Below are 23,859 nucleotides of genomic sequence, written 5' to 3' on the forward strand. Positions count from 1 at the left end.
CCCCCCCCTGGATCCGCCCTTGATTCAGACTCTTTATGAATAATTTACTATATTTAATAATCTTAAAAAACCTACAAATCATTAGCTAGTAAAAGAATGTCGTTTTCGGTATCCAGACCTAACCAGAGATTAATTCGTTTTAAATACTGAGGTTTAATATAGCCTTATATTTCAATTTTTAAACCTAAGAAAAAATTTAAAAACTTATTTTTAAAGCATATTTGATATCTATTACAATATTATGGACCCAAAAAAACAGTATTGTTTTGGAGTAAACAAATGTATGTGTAAGGTTAGTAGGCAGGAACAATAAATACATGTCCATATTAAAATTCCAAATTAAATGTATGTATTGTTTAAATTCCAGCGGCGGCGCCGATCTCACAAGAGGGCGAAGTGGCGTACAAAGACTGGGTGTTCATCAATTACACTTTCAAACGGTTCGAGGGTCTGACACAGCGCGGGACACCAACAAAGAAATGAGCCTCCACATAGGGAACGCTGCTGCAGGAGACCGCAGCCTGCATCGCCACCCTGCCCACTGTGATCCATCCCCCAACCCCTCCCCTGCCATCCCTACCATCCCTACCCAACTCGTACCCCACCCGACCCAACAGGCGGTCTACTCGCGCGGTATTCGATTGTGCAGCATGTACTATTCTGTGATTTACAGTCGGTGTTCTAATGTGTTAACTCGAACGTGTGGTTTTAAAACGTAAAACATTGAATTATGTACGATACAACACAAATGTAATCAGTGTGTTATCAAATGTGTTTGTAAGATTGTGTGTGACGTTGTGTAACGTCGCAGTGTGTAGGACACTACACGTCGCAGCCCACTAATCTCTCCTTTTATTTTATCCTTTTATATTTCTGTAATGTTCAAAGATCACTTATTGTATCAAAATTAAAAAAAAAGTATTTTTCGAATCGTGGTTACCTGTCTATTGCAAAGAAATTATTTACATTTGACAGCAGCGAGATTTTCTTTATACACTCTATGTATACATTGAAATGTTTGATGGTTATTGTTGAGGTGTGGTAGCGGCCCAGTTACCCGGCTCCGCCTCGCGATACATTCATATACGTATGCCAATTATTTTAAATTATACATAACTAATTGCATTATTGCTTGTTTAGTGTTAGTATTCAAAATGCATTTGTAGCTGACGCCAGGAGTTTGGGAAGGGGCTAGATATATATGAATTTGTATAATTTTTATTAACTTATGCGAAGCCCTTACCCATCTCTTCCTTGCCATTGCAATTTCATTTCAAGGGCATTTATTTTCAAATTATGTAAAACGATGAAATGTAACAAATGTATGTAAACGGCTAAATTTGGAAGTGCTTGTTTTAATGTAATATAACGCACCGCGCCGCTTTCCCGGTCCACATATATTTATGTACATAACTGTATAGAATCGTGTGGCTAATAAGCCAAAAATCACTTCACTTGGAATTCCGTCCAAAGGTTAAGTTACTGCCACAACATGAAGTTATTTAGCCGACATTTGAGTTATGAAATATCTATTTATTACAATTTTAACAAAAAAGTGATCATCAAAATCAAATGAATTACTATTAGGGGTGTAAAAAACAAGCACGTCTAATTTAAATGAACTTTTTTTTTACAATAATCATGTTTTTCAAAATGTGCGACTCGTTACGTTTGTATCGGAAATAAAAAAGTACATTTAATTTTGAATGTGATATTTTACACTATTGTATATATGAACTATTTTGGTCAAATCTAAATTGATGAAATTCATATTAAATCTAACGTCTGTGGGTTTCGGCCCTGATATTGTATTAACATATCGTTATCTCTGTTTTATGAAAGAGAATTTAAGAGATGACAATGTACGATTTCAATGAACTCAACAGATGTATTTTTAAATAACAACAGTTAATTTATTGCTAAATATTGAGAAACATTTTTTTTGTCCATGACAGTTTACCTCAGCGCCTTTGGAAGCGGGACATCTCATTCTTTGTCACTGTTAATGCGTCGCTTACATTTAATATACTAATTGCATTTTTATTTAATTTGTGTAAGTTATCATGCATCATTAACATTTACTATCTTTTTAATTATCTTAAGCTGAATGAAACTTTCAAAGCTCTGTCTATCCCATAAGGGCGACAACTTCCGTCGACCGATTTACATATAGGATACGCCGGTATTTATGTGTTAGAGAATAATTTTAGATATAACACAAGAACAAGTAGTTTGTAACGCCTGTATTGCGATGACGTGCGAATTGTGTGGACATACATAATTTAGTTACGTCGCTCTCTTAGCCATCGGCTCGTTAAATGATACAATTTTCATGTATTTGAATAGTGAATTGATGTGATTCAACCGTATTAATTGTGATGTTTCGGTGTTAGCGATGTGAATATGTGCTTAGGTAATTGTGTGGGCGGGTCATACGAGGCCCCGCCCCCGCCCCGCCCACCCCCGGCCGGCAATCCGCCGCGTGCGCATGTCCACCGACATGACATGCTCACCGCTTTGTACATAGCACTGGAATCTATTTGATATCAGTTGTAAGTTTGCGTTCAAGACTCGCCGCTGCCGGCGACGTCACGCGCTGTCTCGCATGTTTTTAACTTCTTAGCTATTTGCTTTGTTATTGTTATTAAAAAAAAATTAAAATGAATTATTTAATATCATAAATTGTAAGTTTTAGAAATATTTTGTTTTAAACATATTGTTTCTTCCATGTGATTAAAGAAAGTGGCAATATTAATAAGCATTAAAGCTATATTAAATCGTGAATTTTTATTTAAACATCCCTCTTTCCTTTCCTGTCCATATAACTTTGTAATTTTCAGTAAGGGGTCCTGAGAATTTGTTGAGTAAGCCAAGTAGACAAAAAGTGATTCCGATCGAAATTTTCTTTGAAGAAACTACGTTGGTACCCAGTAAACATAGATGGCAGCACTACTTAGTGATTTTTGATACCATCCAAATATTTCAAATGGCATTTTATGTTATACCTCACTAGATGGCGCTATTTTCAATATTTGATGGACTTGTAGAAATAATGTGTATAAAAATCATATTTTAATATTTCAACCAATGAAATGCCTACGACGATCTCACAGAATACAGGCATGAATATTTTTTTTACACAATTATTTCCTCTTGATATTTATATCTGTAAATCATTAAGTTTTTAACCGAATGTACAAAATATTTTCAATTCGTCTTTCAACTATACTCAACGAGTTTAGCAGTCTTTTTCTTTTTTCAGTCTCAAACAAGAGTTAAATTCAAAGAAAACGTATATTTTCGTCATATGTCGCAGAGTGAGATTACTTACCATCAAATAAACTTCTTGGTCGTTTGCCAACTAACGTAATGTAAATATATTACTTGGGATTTGTTAAACTAGGTTTTGAAATAAAACAAGTGGTATGAGTATACATCAATCGTGTTTATTTAGTCTCAAATCGTGTATGAAATATAAAACACTTCAGAAAATTGTTGTAAGGCGTGTTGTTCGCTACCGAATGATACCATCGAGGCATCGAAGAGGGCGGTAGTTTTGGCAGTAGGATTTAAATACCTTACCGTCATACAACATGCCATGCAACTTACAAGCGCACATAGCTTTAACTTAAGTATTGCAACTAGAAAATAAAGCGATTACCGATACAACAGAAGAATTATACAAAAAGGTAAAATATTCTTACAAAGACAATACTTTTTAAATCGATTGATAATAAGAAATCAGTAAGTTACTAAGTAAATCTTAACAATGAAATATAATCTTAGTTAAAACTACGATGTGCGCTTGTAAACGAAGAGGGTATTTATATATATGTATACATACAAAAATTTATTCAAAACTAATCACAAAATAACAGCCAGATCTTAGACGAAATAGTCATTGCTAGATAATAAAGGTTCAAAAATTTTCAGTCGTTACGCCTAACAACAAGCCATTTTTCTAAATAAATGTAACCATGTTACGTTTAAATCTCAATAATGAGATCGATTTTTGCCCATTCAAATTAATTAAAGTTTCCTGCGACATGTGTGCTGATCAAATTTAATTATTTACTTTGGAATTACGTCTTAACCGAATTATATGGAGATTATTCAGTATTTAAATTATTCATTCGAATTTGTCAACTTAAAAGGTTTCGGGAGGCCATACTGCATACGGCACACTGACGCTATTTTCAAAAGAATTATGACGAAACAACGAAATATTTGAACGTTAATTCTTAGAACAGAGTTCATAATAAAACTAGACACGTGTAAAAGAGTTCTTAGATAAAATTTAAACATTGAATTGATTCGTGCGATGTGCTTCACCTACAAGTTACACATATACTTATAGCTTACAATTTCCTAATGTCGAATATTTATATTCCTGTTGTTAATAATAATAATTTTTTAGCTGCGATAACACACATTTTTATTGTTCGAAGATGACACATTTTTAAACACAAAGTTGTTTTTGGAATAAAAAAAAATATGACAAGAAAGGTTTTACTTTCCCTTTAAATAAGTTAGTTTTATGCTTACTTAAGCATTCATTTCGATCACATTTACTGCCGCTTGTTGCGGTCAGTGTTAATACAAGTGAATACACGGTTAAATTTTAGGACATTTCTTGAAAATTCTAACTAGGGTTTTGGTGTTTTATACCAATGTGGAATAATATTCTAAAAAAGTTAAAAATGTCTTATTAGTCCATGTTCATTTCTTGATAATTAAGATACGATAATGATTTACTACACCACTTTACAGGTCATAATGGCTTATGATGGTCGCAAGACACTATCGAGAAACTAAATTGTCACCGTTCTTTTTTAATTATTTCTTTTTTACTAAGAAATAAACAAAAAATGGTTAATTGTTCAAGAAACCAAATACGAATTAAGTTTCGAAAAAATAGTTACTTGTTCGAATAAAACGTACTTTTAATTCGCCAAATTTATCTAACTAAGATACTAACTTAAAAAATAAGATAAAATTACAGTAAATGTTATTGTAAAATTGCCTATAAACTTGATGCTTTAGCACTTTGCGGCGTCGGGCGTCGACCACAATAGGTTCATCGTTTAAGATGAATATTTAAGAAAAAGAATTCAAAATAAGAAGATAAGGCTTCGAATAAGAAGATAGTCGAAAAATATGTCTTCCTTAAAATTGCTAGAATTGTATATTGAATAAGTTAGTTACCATAGAGGGACACATCTAACAGTACACAGAAATAGATACGAGTACTAGAAGTGTCGTACAAGCGCGTGTAGAGTGCCGAGTCCGTACAGAGCATCTAGATTCCAACTACAACACTGACTACAAACAACATTCGATCCTAAATCGAAGGGAATACGATTCATTTTGCCATTTGACTAAAGGACCTATTTCACTATGTATCTGTTAAGGTATAATAAGTAGGCTACTAGATATAATACCAGGAATTATCCGGTTTCATATGACTTTTCACTAAATATACGTTTACCTAACAACATCTAAAATAATCGGCTCACGAACAAAATCCACTACCTTTTACAAATGCACACGTACGTAATTATCTATAATGGGTTTGCAATATTTAACGCTTTGAAATCCGATTTAATACGCTTATTTAGAATTCGGAACTCCAAGTTTCTGTGAACTTCATTATGAAAATCATATTACAATCACAACGTACGTGTGCACGAAACGAACGCAACGAGTCGCATCGATTTTTACCAAATTAAATAAATTTACTACGACAATATATGTGTGGGTATATTTTATTATGCCGCATTAGTCCTATGAGGGTTGCTGTTAGTTAGATGTGCTGTCTAGTAGTAGTCGCTGTTGAAGGCGTTGCTCGTGCAGTTGCCGTTGTCGGTGGGCGAGTCAGGGTGCTCCTCGGGCTCCACGCCGTTGGTACGCATCTCGTCACGTACCTTTAGGTCAATCAAATCATAAGCGCAATCAAAGAACTACACAAAATTATATTCAAACAAACATGCCAACAGTCGGGAACAAGAGAACTCTTCTACCTGTCGTAGCACTTTAAACAACGGATAATTTGATATTTGCGTCAAATATTAGCTGAGCATAACACAATAAAGTTTGCAATATAAGCTTAGTTTTGACAGTTTTAACTGAACAGTTCAACTTAACAGCCAGTTAGAGTTAAGCTTCTGTAGCGAGTTTATAACAGGCCTAGGTAATTTGTATATTATTAAATTAGTTTAATTCGATATCTCCAATTAGCGATATTCCTACGGCTGTTATACAACTTGTGTTACGATTTAATGAAACATACTGTCATTTCTGTTTAGTCAGAATATATGTGTGCTTGTACGAACGTTTCTGTAGTAAAAAACGATGGTAATAAAAGCGTTTACCTTCTCGACTTGTCGCATGACGCGCAGCATGTTGAGTCCGGCGAGGTTCTTCAACTCCTGCACGCTCCACTGGCCGCTACGCAGCAGCTCCGCGAACAGCTCCGGATACTTAGAGACGTCTTCCAGGCCGCGGGGTACGCTGTTTGTCGAATACCCGTATAGTACCAGGCAATTTGGCACGACTGGTTCAAAAATGTGTACTTGCCGATGGTTGGTGTACAATCTTTTGTTAAATGTTTAAAAATTGATCGTTTATAACCGGATGTATTCTTTCAATACATATCTAAGAAATCAGTTATTTTCACCTTCATAATTACAGTTCATAGAAAAATCTACAATAATCGAGCTTTTAAGGTACGATTTTAAAAAGTAACAAACCGATTGACACCATCGAAGTCGCCACCAATGCCAACAAAGTCTGCGCCAACCAGCTTCTTGATGTAGTGGAAATGTTCTGTACAATTAAAAAAAATGTATCGATTGTACTCATTAAAATAAAATATTAGACGAAAAACAATGAAGATAAACAAGATGGAAATGTAATCATGTTGAATCAGAAATGAGACGATTAGAATTGACAAGTTCATCCTTTTGACTTAATTCCTCTGACGTTTATAGGTCGAGTGCTCCTTGGCTATTTAATTATCTGGCACGTAATTAAAATATATTGCCGCTCTGTTCGTGATTAAAGCTACCTGAGATTTGTTGGTCCCTGTCGACGTTACCTTTAATAATAATCACTGATAATGGCAAAGTTTAAATGAATTACCAGCGACGTCAGAGATAGTGGCGTTGGGTGCGCATTTCACGAAATCGGGAAAGAAGTTCACCATTATGATGCCGCCGTTTTCTTTCTAAAAACCAAATAGACCATAAATACTTAAATAAAACAACATTCATAGTAATACATTTGATTTAAAGAAAGCTTTTTCTATATTAGCGAAATACGCCGACGAAATAACGAAGCGACGCTATCCATAGACATCCGTAAAAGCAGATGCGTTGCCTACCTTTAACCAGACGGAGGAGGGGATGCACGGGATAGAGGATATTTCTCCTTCCTATGCGGCCCGACCTCTGTCCAATTAACTTTTCACTCTCATCCATTCCTTGTATAAAAAGGGTGGGAGGGGAAAGACTTAAATTATATTGTTTCATATTTCAGTTATCATCGCTATAAAAACACTTATATTATTGTGGCTTGATGATAAACTATTCATCTTAAAATAGAAATTAAAAGACAAGTTTTTTTACTTTGCGAAAGTTATTATATTCTTAAGAGAATTGAATAAGCAGGAATGAGATTAGTCGTCTGAGATTATTCTGTCTTAAACACTACGCGACAGCAGCTATGCGAGACTGTCTTTGTTGGAATTCTAATGGAATAATAATTTATTTCTCTTCAAATGTTATACGTTTTAGAAATATTTACAAAGACAGTTTAGTAAAATTGAACCTTATAAACTCCAAACATATGTAATATCTGCCAATGCGAAAAGATTTTTTAATTTAATTTATTGGTTCCAGAAATAAAGGCGTTCAATTCTGATTTGTTACATTAGTATCTTTATATCTCAATGTCTATTTCAGTAGCAACTCAAGCACTCAAAGTTCTTAAAATGTTATAACATCATACAACTATTTTTGCCAACTAGAGTGTTGTAGAACCTTGCCCAGTACGAGTATATGAAATAAATTATAAATTCTTTTACCCCACATTATTTTTAATATCTAGACTATTGTAATAAAGCGTAAACACACACTTCTTTGTTGCCTAAGATGTCAGCAATCACAGCATATTTTCGAATAACTCCTTTTTTAATAAAAAGCCCTACACTTAGGTCACGCTTTAAGCTATATATTTTCACGCCGTTAAACTTAGGGGTAAATATTTTGGATAAAAACCCTAATGTGGGAAAGAGACCATAAGTTGTTGCCAACATCAAGGAAGCAAGGTTGCCATGGTTTGACATCTGATAACTTGATAAATATAAACAATAAAATTATTTTTTGATAATTCTATGCGGATGAAGTCGCATAGAAACAGCTAGTCTCTCTATAAATTAGTAAATTGTTACTTTGTAATAAATATTTTATAAAAAAGCAAAGTAATATTAATCAGAGTATAGTGTAGAGAACAGAGTTCGTTGATGTTAGATTTGTTTAGTGTCGTACTTAGAGAAACATTTTTTAATAAAACAAGACTATTACAACTTTTATTATAACGATAAGCTAAAAATAAAATCATTTGTAAATTACTTAAGTAAGATTTATTACTAAATTTTACTGTAATTCTTAGCTATAAATAATACCAATAGTAAAGAAATATAGCTTAAATACGTGCGTCAGGGCTCGCGTCGCAAAACAAATATTGAAATGTTCCCCCAAGGATGGATTTGTTCCAGTGTGTTTACACAGCTTTTTATATCAATTCTACGTCAGAGGAGCGTATTTTTGAAAGCATTCTGTGATTTAACAATTTAAGTTAGCAATTCTTGTAGATTCGATGAATTAATTCAGAAACATTTTAGTATTGAACTAGTGATAGAAATAGTTCAATATCCAATATCAAATATAACCCAGTTTCGAATAATATGTGATGCCACTTATTCTGTTATATAAAAAGACATAAGAATTTATTTATCTCTTGTTTTTCAACTGGAGAGCTTTGGATTAAAATTTCAGAAACATCTAAACACTTACGGCCGTATACCGAAACGACAATGAAATATCCAATAGTGTTTTAAATATTATTGCCAGTCTAATTTCCATTGAACAATTTCCATACTAAATGGATACTATAAACCAAGTGAAGTGTTTAAGATTTGTTGCAGTGGTCTGTTAGTTATAAGACATGTGATAATACGTACCAAAGATTGTATGATGTCATCGGGAACATTTCGCTTGTGAGCACAAAGGTTGTATACTGAAGAGTGGCTGAATATGACCGGCGCCTTTGACAGCCGGATGGCAGCACGCGTCGTGTTCTCACCGACGTGAGACAGATCCACCAACATACCGAGCCTATTCATTTCTTTCACCACTTTCTGTGTGACAATGGACAAGAAATAAACGTAGTTTTCAAACGGCGTTTAATGCCAACATATCTATAGAACTTCTAGAAATCGCTCTGCACTGTGTAACTAGTCGCAAAATAAATCTTTAAAAATGTTTCTTTAATACAAGAAATTTTTAAAGCAATTTATAATTCACAAAATATTTAAAATTCAGTTTCACTTATTTAACGTCTTTCATCAACACATTATTACTTGATCATTATCTAGATGGTAATAATACGTGTATTTGCAATATTGGAGACGCGTTAGTCTATTAAAACGTCATTCGCACCATGCATGCAAATTTGACGTGACAATTACACGTCAGTTGGGCGAACAGTGCGGATACAATAGGACGGAATTGAGTTATATCAGGATTTAGGATTCCGAATAGATTAAATCTTGTCAACAATAAATAGTACAAAATGCATAGAATTTTATCACAAATGACTAATTCCTCACAAATAACATTTGTAAAATTAATGATATTGCCACTCGCAAACATAAAGAAAAAATAAAATATAAAGTATTACATAATTGACGCGGCAGAGCACACATTAAATGTGGAAATTTTAAAGCAAGAATTAAATTAATGACGCGCATACGAGTAGGAATGGCCATTTTTAAATGGCATGTCGATTGAAGAGTGGAGAAGTGTTTTTCATATTTCGAGAGCACGTAGTGAGAGCTACAGCCTACTGACTGTTTAATACTTACTGCGATATTACGATGACGATGCAGATTAAACAATTAAAGGTGATTCGCTGTTGCATTACTATTAAACAATGATTACTCACCTCTCCAAACTCCGTGAGTCCCTCGACCACTGGGGTTTCATTGGACGAATCGGCCCTAAATAATACAAATAAATGAAACAACATAACTCAAAGTACGCAGTAACATCTCAACCGTAGACTAAAAAACGAACAGTTTTCTCTTTATCTTACGAATTTTCATCGTAAAATGCTCTAATTAAAATCTCCATATTTCAAATGAAAACGTAACTCAAATTTCGTGTCTAAATTGTTTTTTGAATAAATACCAACACAATCAATCAACGAGGCCTGTAACCACTGGAGCGTAATTACCATGACGCTGCGGGCACGATTAAATTCGAGCACCTAATTAGATTTTATGTTATAGTAATTATAAATTTCAATTATATTACTAAAAGCTGGTTACATAAAAGGTAATTGAAACACTCGTTAGCTACACTTTAAAGGATGATCGATCGATAACAAATTTAATGAAAACCACAGACTGATCAACTGTATATTCAGTATAGTTAGTTGTGAAAAAATTATATTTTGCTGTACTCATACATGGCATTCTGCTTCACATTCTACGCATAGCACATACATAGCTCAATAGAAATCTGTTTGTCTCTGAATCCCCGCCAATCTATATCTCGGTAGGATATAAACTCCATACGATATTCAATAGAACGTGTGTTTTTGCTGTAAAAGAACAATATTACTTTACATTGGCATTTGTTCGTAAGAGAAAAGAAATTTAAATGAATGTTTTTTCAAAGGAATTTCATATACCTTTGTAAAAACGAGTCTACACAGGTTGCGAACAAAATCGATATTTCGAGCGAAACGTTAATCTATTCCTTTTTTATCGAAGGGAAGCGAGGATGGTTGAAATTTTATTAAAAACTTTATTGGAATTCTATTTTGTCACAAAGTGTTTCAAAAAGTTCTTTTAATAAAAATTACAATGTCTTTTTAAAAAAATCAAGCCACGTTCAGGCAAATCCGTTGGGGCGTTGTAAATGATTGATATGTACGACACAATCGCGTGAGGTTTATCGTGGGTTTACACTGCCGAAACATTCACAGACAGACGCATTGTCATCCCTTTCAGTCTTATTGAAGAAACATAAACATACATAGATAAGGTTCTGTAAAGAAATATCTTTAGAAGCCCACGGTTAATATGAACGGATAATAGAATCTTTGGCTTTTACAGGTGCATACAAAGCGTTTTATTGAATCTAATAAAACGAGGATATATTTTGGATCGTATTAAGAGACTTTTAACACGTGGAAACTCGCGGTTTCCTCACACTCAAATGCAACCGTATCGTGTATCGTTTAACTCATTTACCGATAATTAACAAATCCTAAAAGTAAATTAAAACCTATTATTCATTTTCCTTCAAAGTATTTACGTTATAATTGGATTGAATCACAGAGGCCGGTAATTGCACTCCATTGTACTAACTTAAGGTATAAAAAGTAGAAGCTTTTCTTGTTACTATACTAAAATTTGTATACGTTAAATTTATCGTTAAAATCTGAAGGTATACGCAGGCTTTTGTTTATTTTAAGATAAGTCTCCGACGAAAAGAGTACTAATAAGAGAATTGTAAATCATCCAGGGGTCTCAAGGTGTTTCTTACCATGGAGTGTTGCATGTGTGTGTCAGAGTCATGTAACGCACGCCAAGTTGGTAGTAGCTGCGCAGGACTCCCAGAGAGTTGGCGATCGAGTGCCCGCCTTCGATACCGATCAATGAAGCGATCTTCCGCGGTCGGGCGCTATGAGCTTGCAGTATGTCTGCGTAAAGGAAAAAGTCATTATGGCAAAGATAATATGTAAAGAGAATGTCAAAACTTTTAAAATGTCTTTTTGTTAGGGATAACTTGTAGGATTTTGTACTCTACGTTGTTGTGCCAAGTCAAAAAATAAAATCCTGGTTTCAGACCTAAATAGGAACACCACTATGATAAAAGACGACATAGTAACTTTTAAATGGTCAGAAATGTTTTTTACAACATTGACGAAGCTTCAACGTGTTCTCGACTCAATCACGTTTACTTTACCCGTGACGGAAGTGGCCAATTGCATTTGCATCGGATACTTTTCAACCAGTCGTTTGATGACGTCAATCTGCTCGAGCGTCAGTTGCACGGCATCCTTGTTCTGAGTGGCGCATGGAACGAACGCAGACCAAAACTGCAAACAATTAAACAAGTTTACAAACGAAACAAACATCGAAAAGCTGTTTCGATTAAACCAAAGAAAAAAGAATATTCACATACGGGATTATAGAAATTGTTTATTTCATTTTCATTTTGCATCATTTTTACTTCATATGGTTTTAATTTTTAAAAACGTTCGACAGGTTATTTCAGTTTAAACCGAAAAACTACAGGGAAGAAATAAAAAAACTAGATGCATTTATTTTAAAATCACACAGCTTTTAAAACGGAAAAGATCAATGTTTATAAGAAAGAGTGTTAGAAAATATTCGATATTCGATAAACACTTCGATCGTAGTTAGTTCAATAAAAACTTGTTTACGAAAGCGAGGGACAGCGTGTCCAAACAATGCAGAGTGACAGAACATACATCAATCATAACGTAGTGTTTTGTTTGTGGTACGTTACACTTCACGTACTCGTAGCACTATTTAATTTTAATCGAAACAATATCCTTGTCCATTCGACAAACTATAATGGACGTAGGTAGATTATTCCATTACATGTCCATATTTCAACTGTAGTATTATTTTATTATAAGTATTATTTACTGAAATTTATCTTCTTAATTGAAACTCTCGCAAAAATTTTACATGTGAACGTTTTGCCGAGTTTTATTTGATGCATTTTAGTAGCTATTGATTAATAAACGACTACCCGATGAAAAAACATGCAGTTTCGCAGAATAAAAAGTAACGTGTTTGCAGACAGTTCAATTATCGAACTCCGTAATTGCTTTTTTTACATTTTCAGTGCAAGGAACTTCCTATGTGCACAATGTATGTAATGTGTATGAAGACATGAACGACAAAAACTACATGAGTTTCCACTCGCGCTCCATGAGCGTCGGTGGCGCAGGTGTTTGAGCACTTGAATTTTATTCTACAGATCTTAGGTTCGAATCCCGCCATGTACCAATGTGATTTTAGATTTTTTCGAATTTCATATGTACATAATTTACTCGACGTTCTTTCAGTGAAGGAAGACATCGTGATGCAACCTGCACGAATTGGCGAAGAAATTCAAAGATATGTCTGAAGTCAACCCCCCCCCCCTATTAGGTACTTTATGCGATCGCGGTTTATTTAACATTCGTTTTAAATGTAAAGACAACCGTTAAATAACATTCACTAAAATGTGTAACATAAAACTTATAAAGCAGTTTCTTTCAAACTTGTTAAAGTGGAAAAAATCATTTGTTTTTCTGTTTTTATCTGGTCCAAGCAATTTGTAAGATTTTAATCTTTCGTCCAATTAGTAAAATTTACGCAGGATTTGTTTAGTTGAACAATTCTAAATTGTCAAACTCCATCTGATGTAATTGAAAAGGTTCGATTTGGGTCAAGTTCCACCCACGAGGAAGGAGATTTGATTGCTTCTCTGAAATTGTAATTTAAGGGGAAAACGTTAATAATAGTAAATCGTAAATGGTAAATGCATTAACAGAGATTTAACAGAGAGATAGAATTTTTTTTTGTATTAAAAATGAACATAAAACACACAGATAATCTGATTTAAAGTTATACTATATTTGAACCCTATAAAGAGAATCTATTGGTTTTGATTTTAAAGTTTGGTGAGATTTTACATTGTGTAAAATTAAAAGTTAAATCTAAATTACAATAAAACCGAGGTTTTCACTAGCGTTAGGCTAGTACTAGTATACTACTTGTAATACGAACTGAATGCTGTCAGACACATAGATTCAACATATAGCGAGGTAAAAACGGCTGGTTGAAATAACTATCCTCTCGTGACCTGAATAAGTCTTGTGGCACAGCTTCCAAGTTTCGACGCTTTTGTCTAGTTCTCCTCTTTTATTTTGCTTGCAGACACGCGTATATTTACGGTCACAGTGGTTCCTTTGTAATGTTGAACATCCTTGTCTGTTTGTTGCTTTGTTTCTGCTTATAGTTACTACATGTTTGTGAATGGAAATATATATACATATATACTGAAGAGTTAACTTTTCATTCATTTTTCATACGGAATTAAGACTATTTTTTAAAATTAAGAATTGACTTCGTGGAGTCGCGGGCAACAGCTAGTAATAAATTAAAATCTTACTTGAGCTCCGACCATGCCTCTCCTCAGTCTGGGAAGATCAGTGTGCGAGTATTTAGAGATGGACCACGGCTCGACGACGGTGAGGTCGGTATCAAGTTCGAATTCGTTGATCTGGTTACGTAGAAACTTGCGAATATTCCACGGCAGATCGTTATGGCTATAGGATAGATTTATTGTTATAATCTAAATTATAGACAACTTAATTTTGTTATAGCTAGATGTAAGAGTTGTGTGACCGACCGAGCGTGAATGCAGCTCATTTGTAATATGCTGAGGCAAATTGTGTACTCGGTTTATTGCATATCGAATTATCATGAGCACCCGCCTGCCCGCGGTAGTTATTACCATTGACTTCAATTTAAACCAATCAAATCATATCATGAATGATAAATCTAACAGTATCGAAAACATACCACGTGAATATTGCCAATCAACTAATTATCAAACTAATATGACTCATCAATCATAGATTAATTAATACTTTTAGTAACATTAAAGCAAATTTGAAACTTTACAATTTGCACAGACAAATTACAAATTAACTGATTATTTTACGGCAATAGCCGTCATAATAGTAATGACTAACGTCTATTTTTCCAGGGGCGGCACAGTAAAAAATTGACTTGAGTAATAGCCGGTAAAGTAATTAGTTATAAAAATGTCTCACGAAAGTTTAAATAATTTAAATTACAAATTACACGAAATCACGATCAGTATGAATTTTTATCCGGAGGTACTTACCCGTCGGTGAGCGGTACCTCCTCCAGTATCTGCTTGGCGATGTCGAGGCGCTCGCGGTCGTAGGAGGCAGCGGCCACTACCGCAGTCACGGCTAGCAGCACGCACGCCACCGCGCGACGCTCGCAACGGTTCACCATTCTTACTGCAACATGATGTTTATTTAGATATTGTCCAGTCAACCTTTATTTCCTATCTAATGTCACTTCTGTGAGTATGTCGAAAAGTCGTGTCAGATTCGTTTCGACTCTTATAATCATAAAAGCTGAAGTATGCTCATTTCAAACTAAGCTATTTCGTAAAATCGCGGGTACGAAAATAGAGCCAAGATGGCCGTTACCACGCAGGTACAGTTGGGTGAAAATATTTTATAACATTGTGTTATCAGAAGCTAACTATACGTTCCCACTGAGGGGCTCGGAGCATACCTGAAGTAAGGCGTGAATAGGCCTTGATCTACAGCGCTGAACCAGCTTATGTTGATTAACGATGTTTCCTTAACCGTACTAACGGTGGGTAAATTATGTACATATGAAATTCGAAAAACGAAATAACAATGCTACATGTAGTGATTCGATTCTGGGACCCACTGATGCTCTTATAATATCGTTTGATTTAATGGTTTTCTGTAATTTGCTGGGTTTACAAATTACTAAACGAATGTTAAGATAGAATTTGTATTTATTGCTGCCTTAAATTTATCTCTCGATGCGTTCTACATTCCACTTAGTTTCGAAGTAAATTATAAAAACCGTATGCGATTAACGTCTCGTCTGTACTTTACTGGGAAAATCAGTTTCCGCGCAGGTTCTACTCACGTGCAGCTTAATAAACAAGTTTAGAAGTAGTTCTTTTTATGTAGCATTCATTAAAAAAATGTAATCCATGAATACTTTCAAGTGGAATAACGCTTGAATTTTTTTGGTACATTTAAATACAATATGTACTTGTACGAGGTTTTCACATTTATTTAATTCAACTTCCTTAAAAGAAAACGTACGGAGAGATGCTAGAGATGCAAACGGTTGAGAAAAAGTATCAAAAGAAAATATTTTCATACTCACAAGTAGGTTAGTCATAGTTGTTGAGTTCAGAAGAGGTGGGTCTCATAAGGTTCTGGTTTCATGTAAAAAAACACGTTTGCTCGTTTTCACGTCAAATATAATTTTGTTAAATCGAAATTATCCAAGTCATAATGTTTTTAAAAAAATAAAAGGGATGTTTTGAGGAGGGAAATAATCCATCTCAGAAAGATGACAGATGTGACGTATGACGGTAATTGTTGATTCCTGTTCCTGTCACTCATCTAAATTACGCTAAATCCACCTTTTCTTATCAAATATTTTTTATGTCATACTAGCTTTTGCCGGCGATTTCGTCCGCGTGGAATAAAAAGAAACAAAAGTAAGAATCCTATGTGTTTTTTCAGACTATCCACTACATCTATGCCATTTCATCGAGATTCAGCAGTTTAGGCTACAAACATCCATCCATTTAAACTTTCGCATTTATAATATTAGTAAGATTATGAACGTTAAACATTAACTGTCAAAACAAAAGTACCTTACTGTGTCTCTAATTTCATATATCATCGTTTCTTCAAAAAATACTTTCATTTTTTCAATGCAAACCTCCATTAAAATGTCAACAAAGCTTCGGTAATTCGTATTGGTTAAATTTTTTATAAAGGTCTCTGTAAAAGAGCTGAGAATATAAAAAAATGTTCGCAGCGTAGATTGAGCTGCTTTGATCTTTGGTGGATGTTTTTGCCAATGCTGTTGTATGTTGGTAATCATTTCTACGGCCGAATTACCACGTTTTGTATGCGTTGTGCAGCGGGATATTAAGAACATTTATTTTGGTGCTTCGTGTTCTGATTAAAAAAAATGTAGTATGTTAAACAACAGTAAATATCACATATATCAGTATAAATACTAAAGCAATATTTACTACGATATTAAGTTAAATTTTCTAATTGTGAATATTACAATGTTGTAGTATCTTGTATGAGCGTCGGTGGCTCAGTGGTTTGAACACTTGACTTGTAATCTACAGGTCTTGGGTTCGAAACCCGCCGCCGTGTACCAATGTGATTTTCGATTTTTCGAATTTTCATATGTATATAATTTACCCGACGTTCTTACGGTGAAGGAAAACATCGTGATGCAACCTGCACATATCGGCGAAGAAATTCAAAGATATGTGTGAAGTCAACCAACCCGCACTTGGCCAGCGTGGTTGACTATGGCCTAGTCACCCCATATTAGGGTAGGCTCCGAGCCCCTCGGTGGGGACATATAGTGAGCTGGTGATGATGATGAGTATCTTGTATGAACTTAACATATTTTTGGCTCAGACTTTTTTCGTTTATAAAATAGAATACAATGTATTTCACAAATTGTTCGTGTAGATTTCGAACTGGATAGTATCATAGCTTACATCCGCTATCTTTCAAATGGTCGTCTCAAAGCGTCGCATCGATCTCGCGGAAAATTTAAAGACGGGTCTCGTGCTCCGAGCAATTCGCTTCGTGTCGTTTGTAACCCGCCCCGTCGCTTTACTTACCTTGTGTCTGTCGACAATTTTGTTACAGATCCTTTTTTCGATTCACATATATTTTCTGCACAAAATGTTGTGTAGGTACTTCTAAATTGAAGGTTCTCGTATCTATTCCGATTTATTTACGAATACCTTTTTTAACAAAAGAACACTGCGTTTAATTTGTCTGATTTTTGCGTTCCATTCGATTTTATGAACAAATACATAAAATAACCGAAGCGGCAAAATTGAGTAGATATCAAGTTGTAGTGATTAGACTTGATTTAATATTAATTGTTCACAATCACAACTGTTACTTTGACAAAGTTATTACACCATTATATTCGGAGAAGTTATAAATCAAAGTGATATTACAAAATGGTAAAAAGTCATGCTTATACTTCTAAGAAGATAAAACGACAAAAGCTTTAATTGATTAGTTAATCCCAAAAGTAACACCGATTGAATGTATAAAAAGTGACATATACTCGTATGAGTACATTAATTGGGATATCGTAATACAGTGCTGAATCTAATTGGCTTATTGCGTCCCGCTGATACCGAGTGTGCTGTTAATATAACGGGAAACGCTAATTGGAAACTCAATACTGGCGAATTGTGAATCTCGATTTACTTACAACATTTACATGTTCCAGATTTTGTATTTCATTTCACAGTTCAATAGAATTCAATTACATAAACGAACAATCCACTCGCATTTAATTAATTTAATCAATTTGTAAAATAAAATGAGCTTTTAACGTTGTATAAAAAGTAAAAGAATACTTCAAGTATACTTCAAGCCTACTATCGATGCTCAGTTATAATTGACAACTTTAATTAAAGAATCGAACAGTTAGAATTGTCATTACTGTCAGGTATGTAGCAGGATAAATGTATTTCTTAGCTTAAGTAAGGTGTTATTAAAGTAAATTTGTCATTAAGTTAGAGCTTTTGTCTTGCTTACATATTTAGATAAAAAATATTAAGCTAATAATTAAAAATAATTTTCATAAAAACGTACCTGCAGTTGCGAAATTAGGCAGTTTGATAGTTAAACGCCAAAAAGGCGTTCCACCTGAAACAAAAGGCAGACGAATGTTAGCATGTTCCGCAACTACAAGTGTATTTCGTCAACAAACTTGACTATCGTTGTCAGTTGAAATTCGGCTGTCACGAAACTTGTATTAAAACATGTTGATGTATTTGATCAGACTGTTTTCTACGGAATTGTCGACAATGGAAAACCAACCTTAGAGCGGTGGTGTGTAGATCTTTTTTAACGATTCAATAAAACCGCTGCAGACAAAAGATACCGTACAAATTAGGTATAGGGTAAACAAAGACATGTAAAGTGTGATTTCTATCGTGGCTGTAAAATTTTTTAGGACAAATTGTTGCTACGAATTTAAAATGAATTGGCGTTCTTAAAGTTACATTTTTGGAAATACAAACATTTAATTAGTAAAAAAAATATTAGTACTGTTTAGTTGCGACTTATCGATTTCCAGTAGTGAAATGTACACCAAATAAGACGTTACATAAACCTCTATCTTTTTTATCCTGTTTAAGCGCAAACAAGAACGGGAGCGGCCATTAATTACGTGTGCTGTTTTTATTCCATTTTGCACCCCGACACACCCCCGACGAGATTTAGTGAGATTTGATGGGACCCCCACCCCCTTACATGAGATCACACGGTACTTGTTAGAGTTTTAAATTTATTCTACTAGATTAAAACAACAAAGCGTACACCTTAATTTTGTTTTTATTTATATGTTTTACACTATATAGGACGTGTTTAAAAAATCTATATTGTTATCTCGGTTTTCTTTTTCAAATAGTACGAGAGGGAAAATGTTTTTCGTACAAGTGTGTCTGCAGTGGGACCAGTAAGGGTGTATCGTTATGCATAGTCACGATGCACTCCCAGCGCGTGTAATGCTCGCCTATTTCTGAGCGGGAGTAACTAATGAATATTCAATTTGCTCCATCACAGCTATGGAGATTTTACACACAACTTGCTGTATTTTATAAAGAATGCGTGTATTAAATATATTTAACTAAAGATTATAACGAAATGGAATGTGTGCTTGCTACTTAGAGATTATTTTAGAGATAATTTGTTTTGATTTCGCGTAAAAAGTAAACCGTTGATTTTAATTTAATTCCATATTCATAATAATTGCATTAACATAATAAAATACAATGTTCATTTTGGAAAATAAATGGTTTGCACAAATTTCCCGATGTTTTAATTTTAAGTAATTAGCAGTATATAAAAGCGGCTAATAAATATGTCAAATAGGTAGCTTTCACAACTTATTAAAAAACTATGTTACATTTTAGTTAACTTATACGTTCAATATTAGATTATTCTCGTATGTTTGGAACAATACTTTGTTAGAGGAATGTCGAAACTGTTAGACATGGGTCAATTGTTTCATCAACGACTATGTATTCCGTTTCCATACAGCTAGCGCTACTTCGTTAACTTTAACAATACTCTATTGTTTCCATTTCTGTGAAAAACTACACTAAAATGTAGTACAGTGAATATCTTAATATTGAAAACGAATATTTATAATTATTTTAGTTTTTGAAATGTTTGTAACCTATTTCCAATCGCTCACTCTTTTGAAGGGCCCTCGACGAATCTGTACTATAAGTATAAGTGTTTTACTAATTAGTTTATGTTCATTATGAATTTTATTCATATTCGGATACTAGACGTGATTTATGTATAAAGAGATATATCGAATAAAAGCAAAATGGCGCAGAAATAGAATAGTAGTGAATACGAATTACCCTACATTGTGTACGATGTATGTGCTTGGCAAAATGTATTGTGCAAAAGGAAGCCGCGAGCTTTGTGAAAATGTCACTTACTCCTTTTTGAGCTTTTTTGGCAGAGAAATGAAACAAGAATGGAACATTAATTTTTCACTTTAAAAAATAGCCGCCGGAAAACTGTTTCAGGCCAAAGCTACGGAGTTTTGAAAATGCATTAAAACGGTTGCTGTATTGAAAATTCAATCCACTTATGTGTCACTTTTTAGCTATTGTGTTTTGTAAACATTTTTACAAAAGATTCTAGAGTTTACATAATCCGTTGGTTTAACCTAACCAACTGCCAAGCACTACGTAATAATTTTTATATAGCAGTTTTACTTTTTAATTAATGTAGTTTGAGTATAATTAGAGTGGTTAAACATGAAGCAGACGCGACTTCGTGACGCCCGCCGTCTTATTGACCCGAGTTAAAGTTTGAAAGTTTCATCTGTTACCGTGGTCGTGAAACTCGAAGACTTGCTCTAACGAAGATTTATAACTCGATAAATTTTTATAAGTCGCGTTAAATATAATAAGTTAAAGTTTACGATCCGACACCGACCGCGGCGCCGAGGTATAACAATTTGTGCTATTGTTTCGATAGTTGTGCTTCAACGGCAGCAAAACAATTGCACATCGCATGCAATATACATACCTAGCGCTCATTGTTGCAACTTGAGATCGTTAAAATATCTAGATACCAGCTTTTGTCCGGGGCTCCGTCCGCGTAGAATTAAAGAAAAAAACAAAGATAAGCCTATGTGTTCTTCCATATTATCCTCTACATCTATATAGCAAATTTCATCGAAATCCGTTCAGCTGTTTAGGCTCGAAACTCTAACAAACATCCATCCATCCATCCATCTAAACTTTCTCATTTATAACAATAGTATGATCCATCGTTTGTTTATAAGAAGGTGGGAAGTATAGTTCGACGAAAGTAGAGCGTAAACTGCGGTTTAAATACAAAAACATGATTCTATAATTCAATTTCCAATTCGGAATCAGGAAATGTAAGTCATAAAAAAGATTATGTACACTGACGTGTTTGTCCATCTTGAACGTACATTGTACTTATGTTTCGGCAGATAACTGTGCTCTATCTCTCGGCATCGCATTAAGGTACGCATTTCGCCTCGCATTGAGATCGATACCAATTACTGGTGTTGCTTACAGATCAATAGTCCTCAATAAACAATAACACGCTATTCATTATCACAATATAACTTTAATTAAGTAGGATTTAATTGTTCTCTGTACTAATATTGTATAGGCGGAAATATTTGTATTTTAGTATTCACATAAAAACTACTGGACCGATTTTAATAATTCTTTCACTGTTGGAAATGTAATTTATTTAGACGTAACATAGGCTATGTTTTCTAAATTTAATTTCACTTTTCATTATATAAAATTACGAACATTACAAACACAGTTCTATCTGTTTAACACTGAGTTAAGATCGCTAAAACGTCTTTATATTAGAATAACATAGATAATACATTTCTGTGTTTTTTCGTTTGTTTTGGAAAATGGAAACACAGTATGTTACAATAAGCTTTATTCGAAGAACTAAGGTAAGTACTGAGTAACTGATGTATGGTTGTAAAATCGATTAGAGTCGCATAATGCATCTCATTGTTTCCCTCGTAACAAGGGTGATTAATGAATTGTGGTTACATGAAACACTTTACTGTTTAATGAATCGATTTCCGTATTGACATAATAAATGCAAAGCGAACTAAAACACTCGCATTGTTATTTACATAAGTATGCCGTTGTAACATGTATGATGTTAAGCTCTAGATTATGTTTGAATGGCAAAATTATCGGTATATTCAAAAGGACAGTGATAAATGTTGATTTTGTAAGTAAAGTTGATGGATTACATTCCCATTAGTGTTTTGTTGCTAATTGACACAATTTGTAGGTTTTACTTTAACTATAAGAAATTTGTTGTTTAAATGCATGCTAATGGCATTTAGATATTTTAATTTTTGCAACAATAGTTCAGGACGAATTTTGACCGCTTCTTTTCGTTATAGCATCTTTTCTAGGGCAAGCTAGCGAAAAATTAACTGCAGTAAGTTTCCAATAAATGTACTTAAATGTAACCTTGTCCAATTACATCGCAATTTTACCAATTTCTGTAAGCAAATGTGATGATCCTTCATCTCATATTTCTAAACAGTAACGAACAGATACATAGGTACATATAAAACTATATCATAGTTTTAGATGTATGTTCAACAAATACAATACGCTGAACGCAATCCAAACATGAATATTAATTTAAGGTTCAACCGTAGTTAAAATAAACAGAGACTAGATACAGAAATGTCCTAAACCTATCGCTATCTTGATCATGTATTATGTTATTTCTTTATGATATTTATGGGTCGTACATTAATCACGTATTTTTAAAAAAACTTTTTAACCTCCTCTCTAATGAGGTTTAGACTACCCGTCTCAATACTCAGGACCACCTGTTCTTTAAAAAAGGATTTCTTGAAATTTCCATAAAATTATCTATTAATACAGCTGTAATGCGATTTAATTAATTCGATTATTAATGATTTGTTACTTACTACTTTTTATTAAGCAAATGGTTGTTAGTTACTTACATATTAAAATCGAGCCAAGCATCACTTAATATGTACCTATAAAGTATGTAAAGTAAGGTAAAATGTAATTATTGTAATGCTCCCGCCGTCGACCTCCACTTGGTAACAGAGAATAAGTGAGCTATTTCAGTTCATAGTCAGAGTATCTCTGGAAAGATAATGTTAAACAAAGAGGAACGGTCACGAGCGGTGTCTTGCCTTGTTTGTATTTTAATAATTTGTTAACCTAAGTCTAGGAGTAACAAGGAAGTATTTTTATTATGTTTTAGCTAGCGTTTTTATAAAAATAAATTAAGTTAACAAGGACGTCGCCAATTGGTGAAAGTGGGCAGTAATTCCCATCCTTCTGGAGAATAGAAAAAATATAAAATTGATGTAGTTACAAACTACTTACAAATACTAATATTTATAATCCATACACACATAGATAATACAAAAACTTCTTGTCAGTTTACTCTATTACCTAGCGAATAAGTATTATCTTTGGTATAATAAAAGTTTTTTCTACTGAAGGTAATGAGACACTCTTGCAAGTAAATCTACCGTTAATTGAAATATTTTCGTTATTCTTGGAACGAGTTTTAAAGGAATCCTTAACGCCCTCGTTGAAGTATCACAATTTTTTTTTATTTACAATACAATTT

The 23,859-nt window shown here is 33.8% G+C and overlaps 2 protein-coding genes across 2 annotated transcripts in view; one reads left to right on the forward strand and one right to left on the reverse strand.

The window, feature by feature from the left end:
* LOC106102482 (serine/threonine-protein kinase tricorner-like) overlaps positions 1–2,655 on the forward strand; it is an 11,136-nt gene extending 8,481 nt beyond the window's left edge. Inside the window, exon 10 of the mRNA XM_013281983.1 lies at positions 360–2,655. Coding sequence (XP_013137437.1) covers positions 360–483 — 124 coding nt within the window. The 3' untranslated portion in view covers positions 484–2,655. The remainder of the gene's footprint in view (positions 1–359) is intronic.
* A 769-nt stretch (positions 2,656–3,424) lies between these two features.
* The window catches only part of LOC106103268 (dipeptidase 1-like), a 30,096-nt gene continuing 9,661 nt past the window's right edge, over positions 3,425–23,859 (reverse strand). The window contains exons 2-12 of the mRNA XM_013282982.1: positions 18,784–18,837; positions 15,225–15,366; positions 14,484–14,640; positions 12,258–12,390; positions 11,835–11,991; positions 10,225–10,279; positions 9,242–9,418; positions 7,141–7,225; positions 6,750–6,825; positions 6,372–6,510; positions 3,425–5,924 (exon numbers count right to left, since the gene is read on the reverse strand). Of these exons, the coding sequence (XP_013138436.1) occupies positions 5,817–5,924; positions 6,372–6,510; positions 6,750–6,825; positions 7,141–7,225; positions 9,242–9,418; positions 10,225–10,279; positions 11,835–11,991; positions 12,258–12,390; positions 14,484–14,640; positions 15,225–15,366; positions 18,784–18,837 (1,283 nt within the window). The 3' untranslated portion in view covers positions 3,425–5,816. The remainder of the gene's footprint in view (positions 5,925–6,371; positions 6,511–6,749; positions 6,826–7,140; positions 7,226–9,241; positions 9,419–10,224; positions 10,280–11,834; positions 11,992–12,257; positions 12,391–14,483; positions 14,641–15,224; positions 15,367–18,783; positions 18,838–23,859) is intronic.

The sequence above is a fragment of the Papilio polytes genome, unplaced genomic scaffold (assembly GCF_000836215.1).
Source record: "Papilio polytes unplaced genomic scaffold, Ppol_1.0 DF824292.1, whole genome shotgun sequence".
NCBI lineage: Eukaryota > Metazoa > Arthropoda > Insecta > Lepidoptera > Papilionidae > Papilio > Papilio polytes.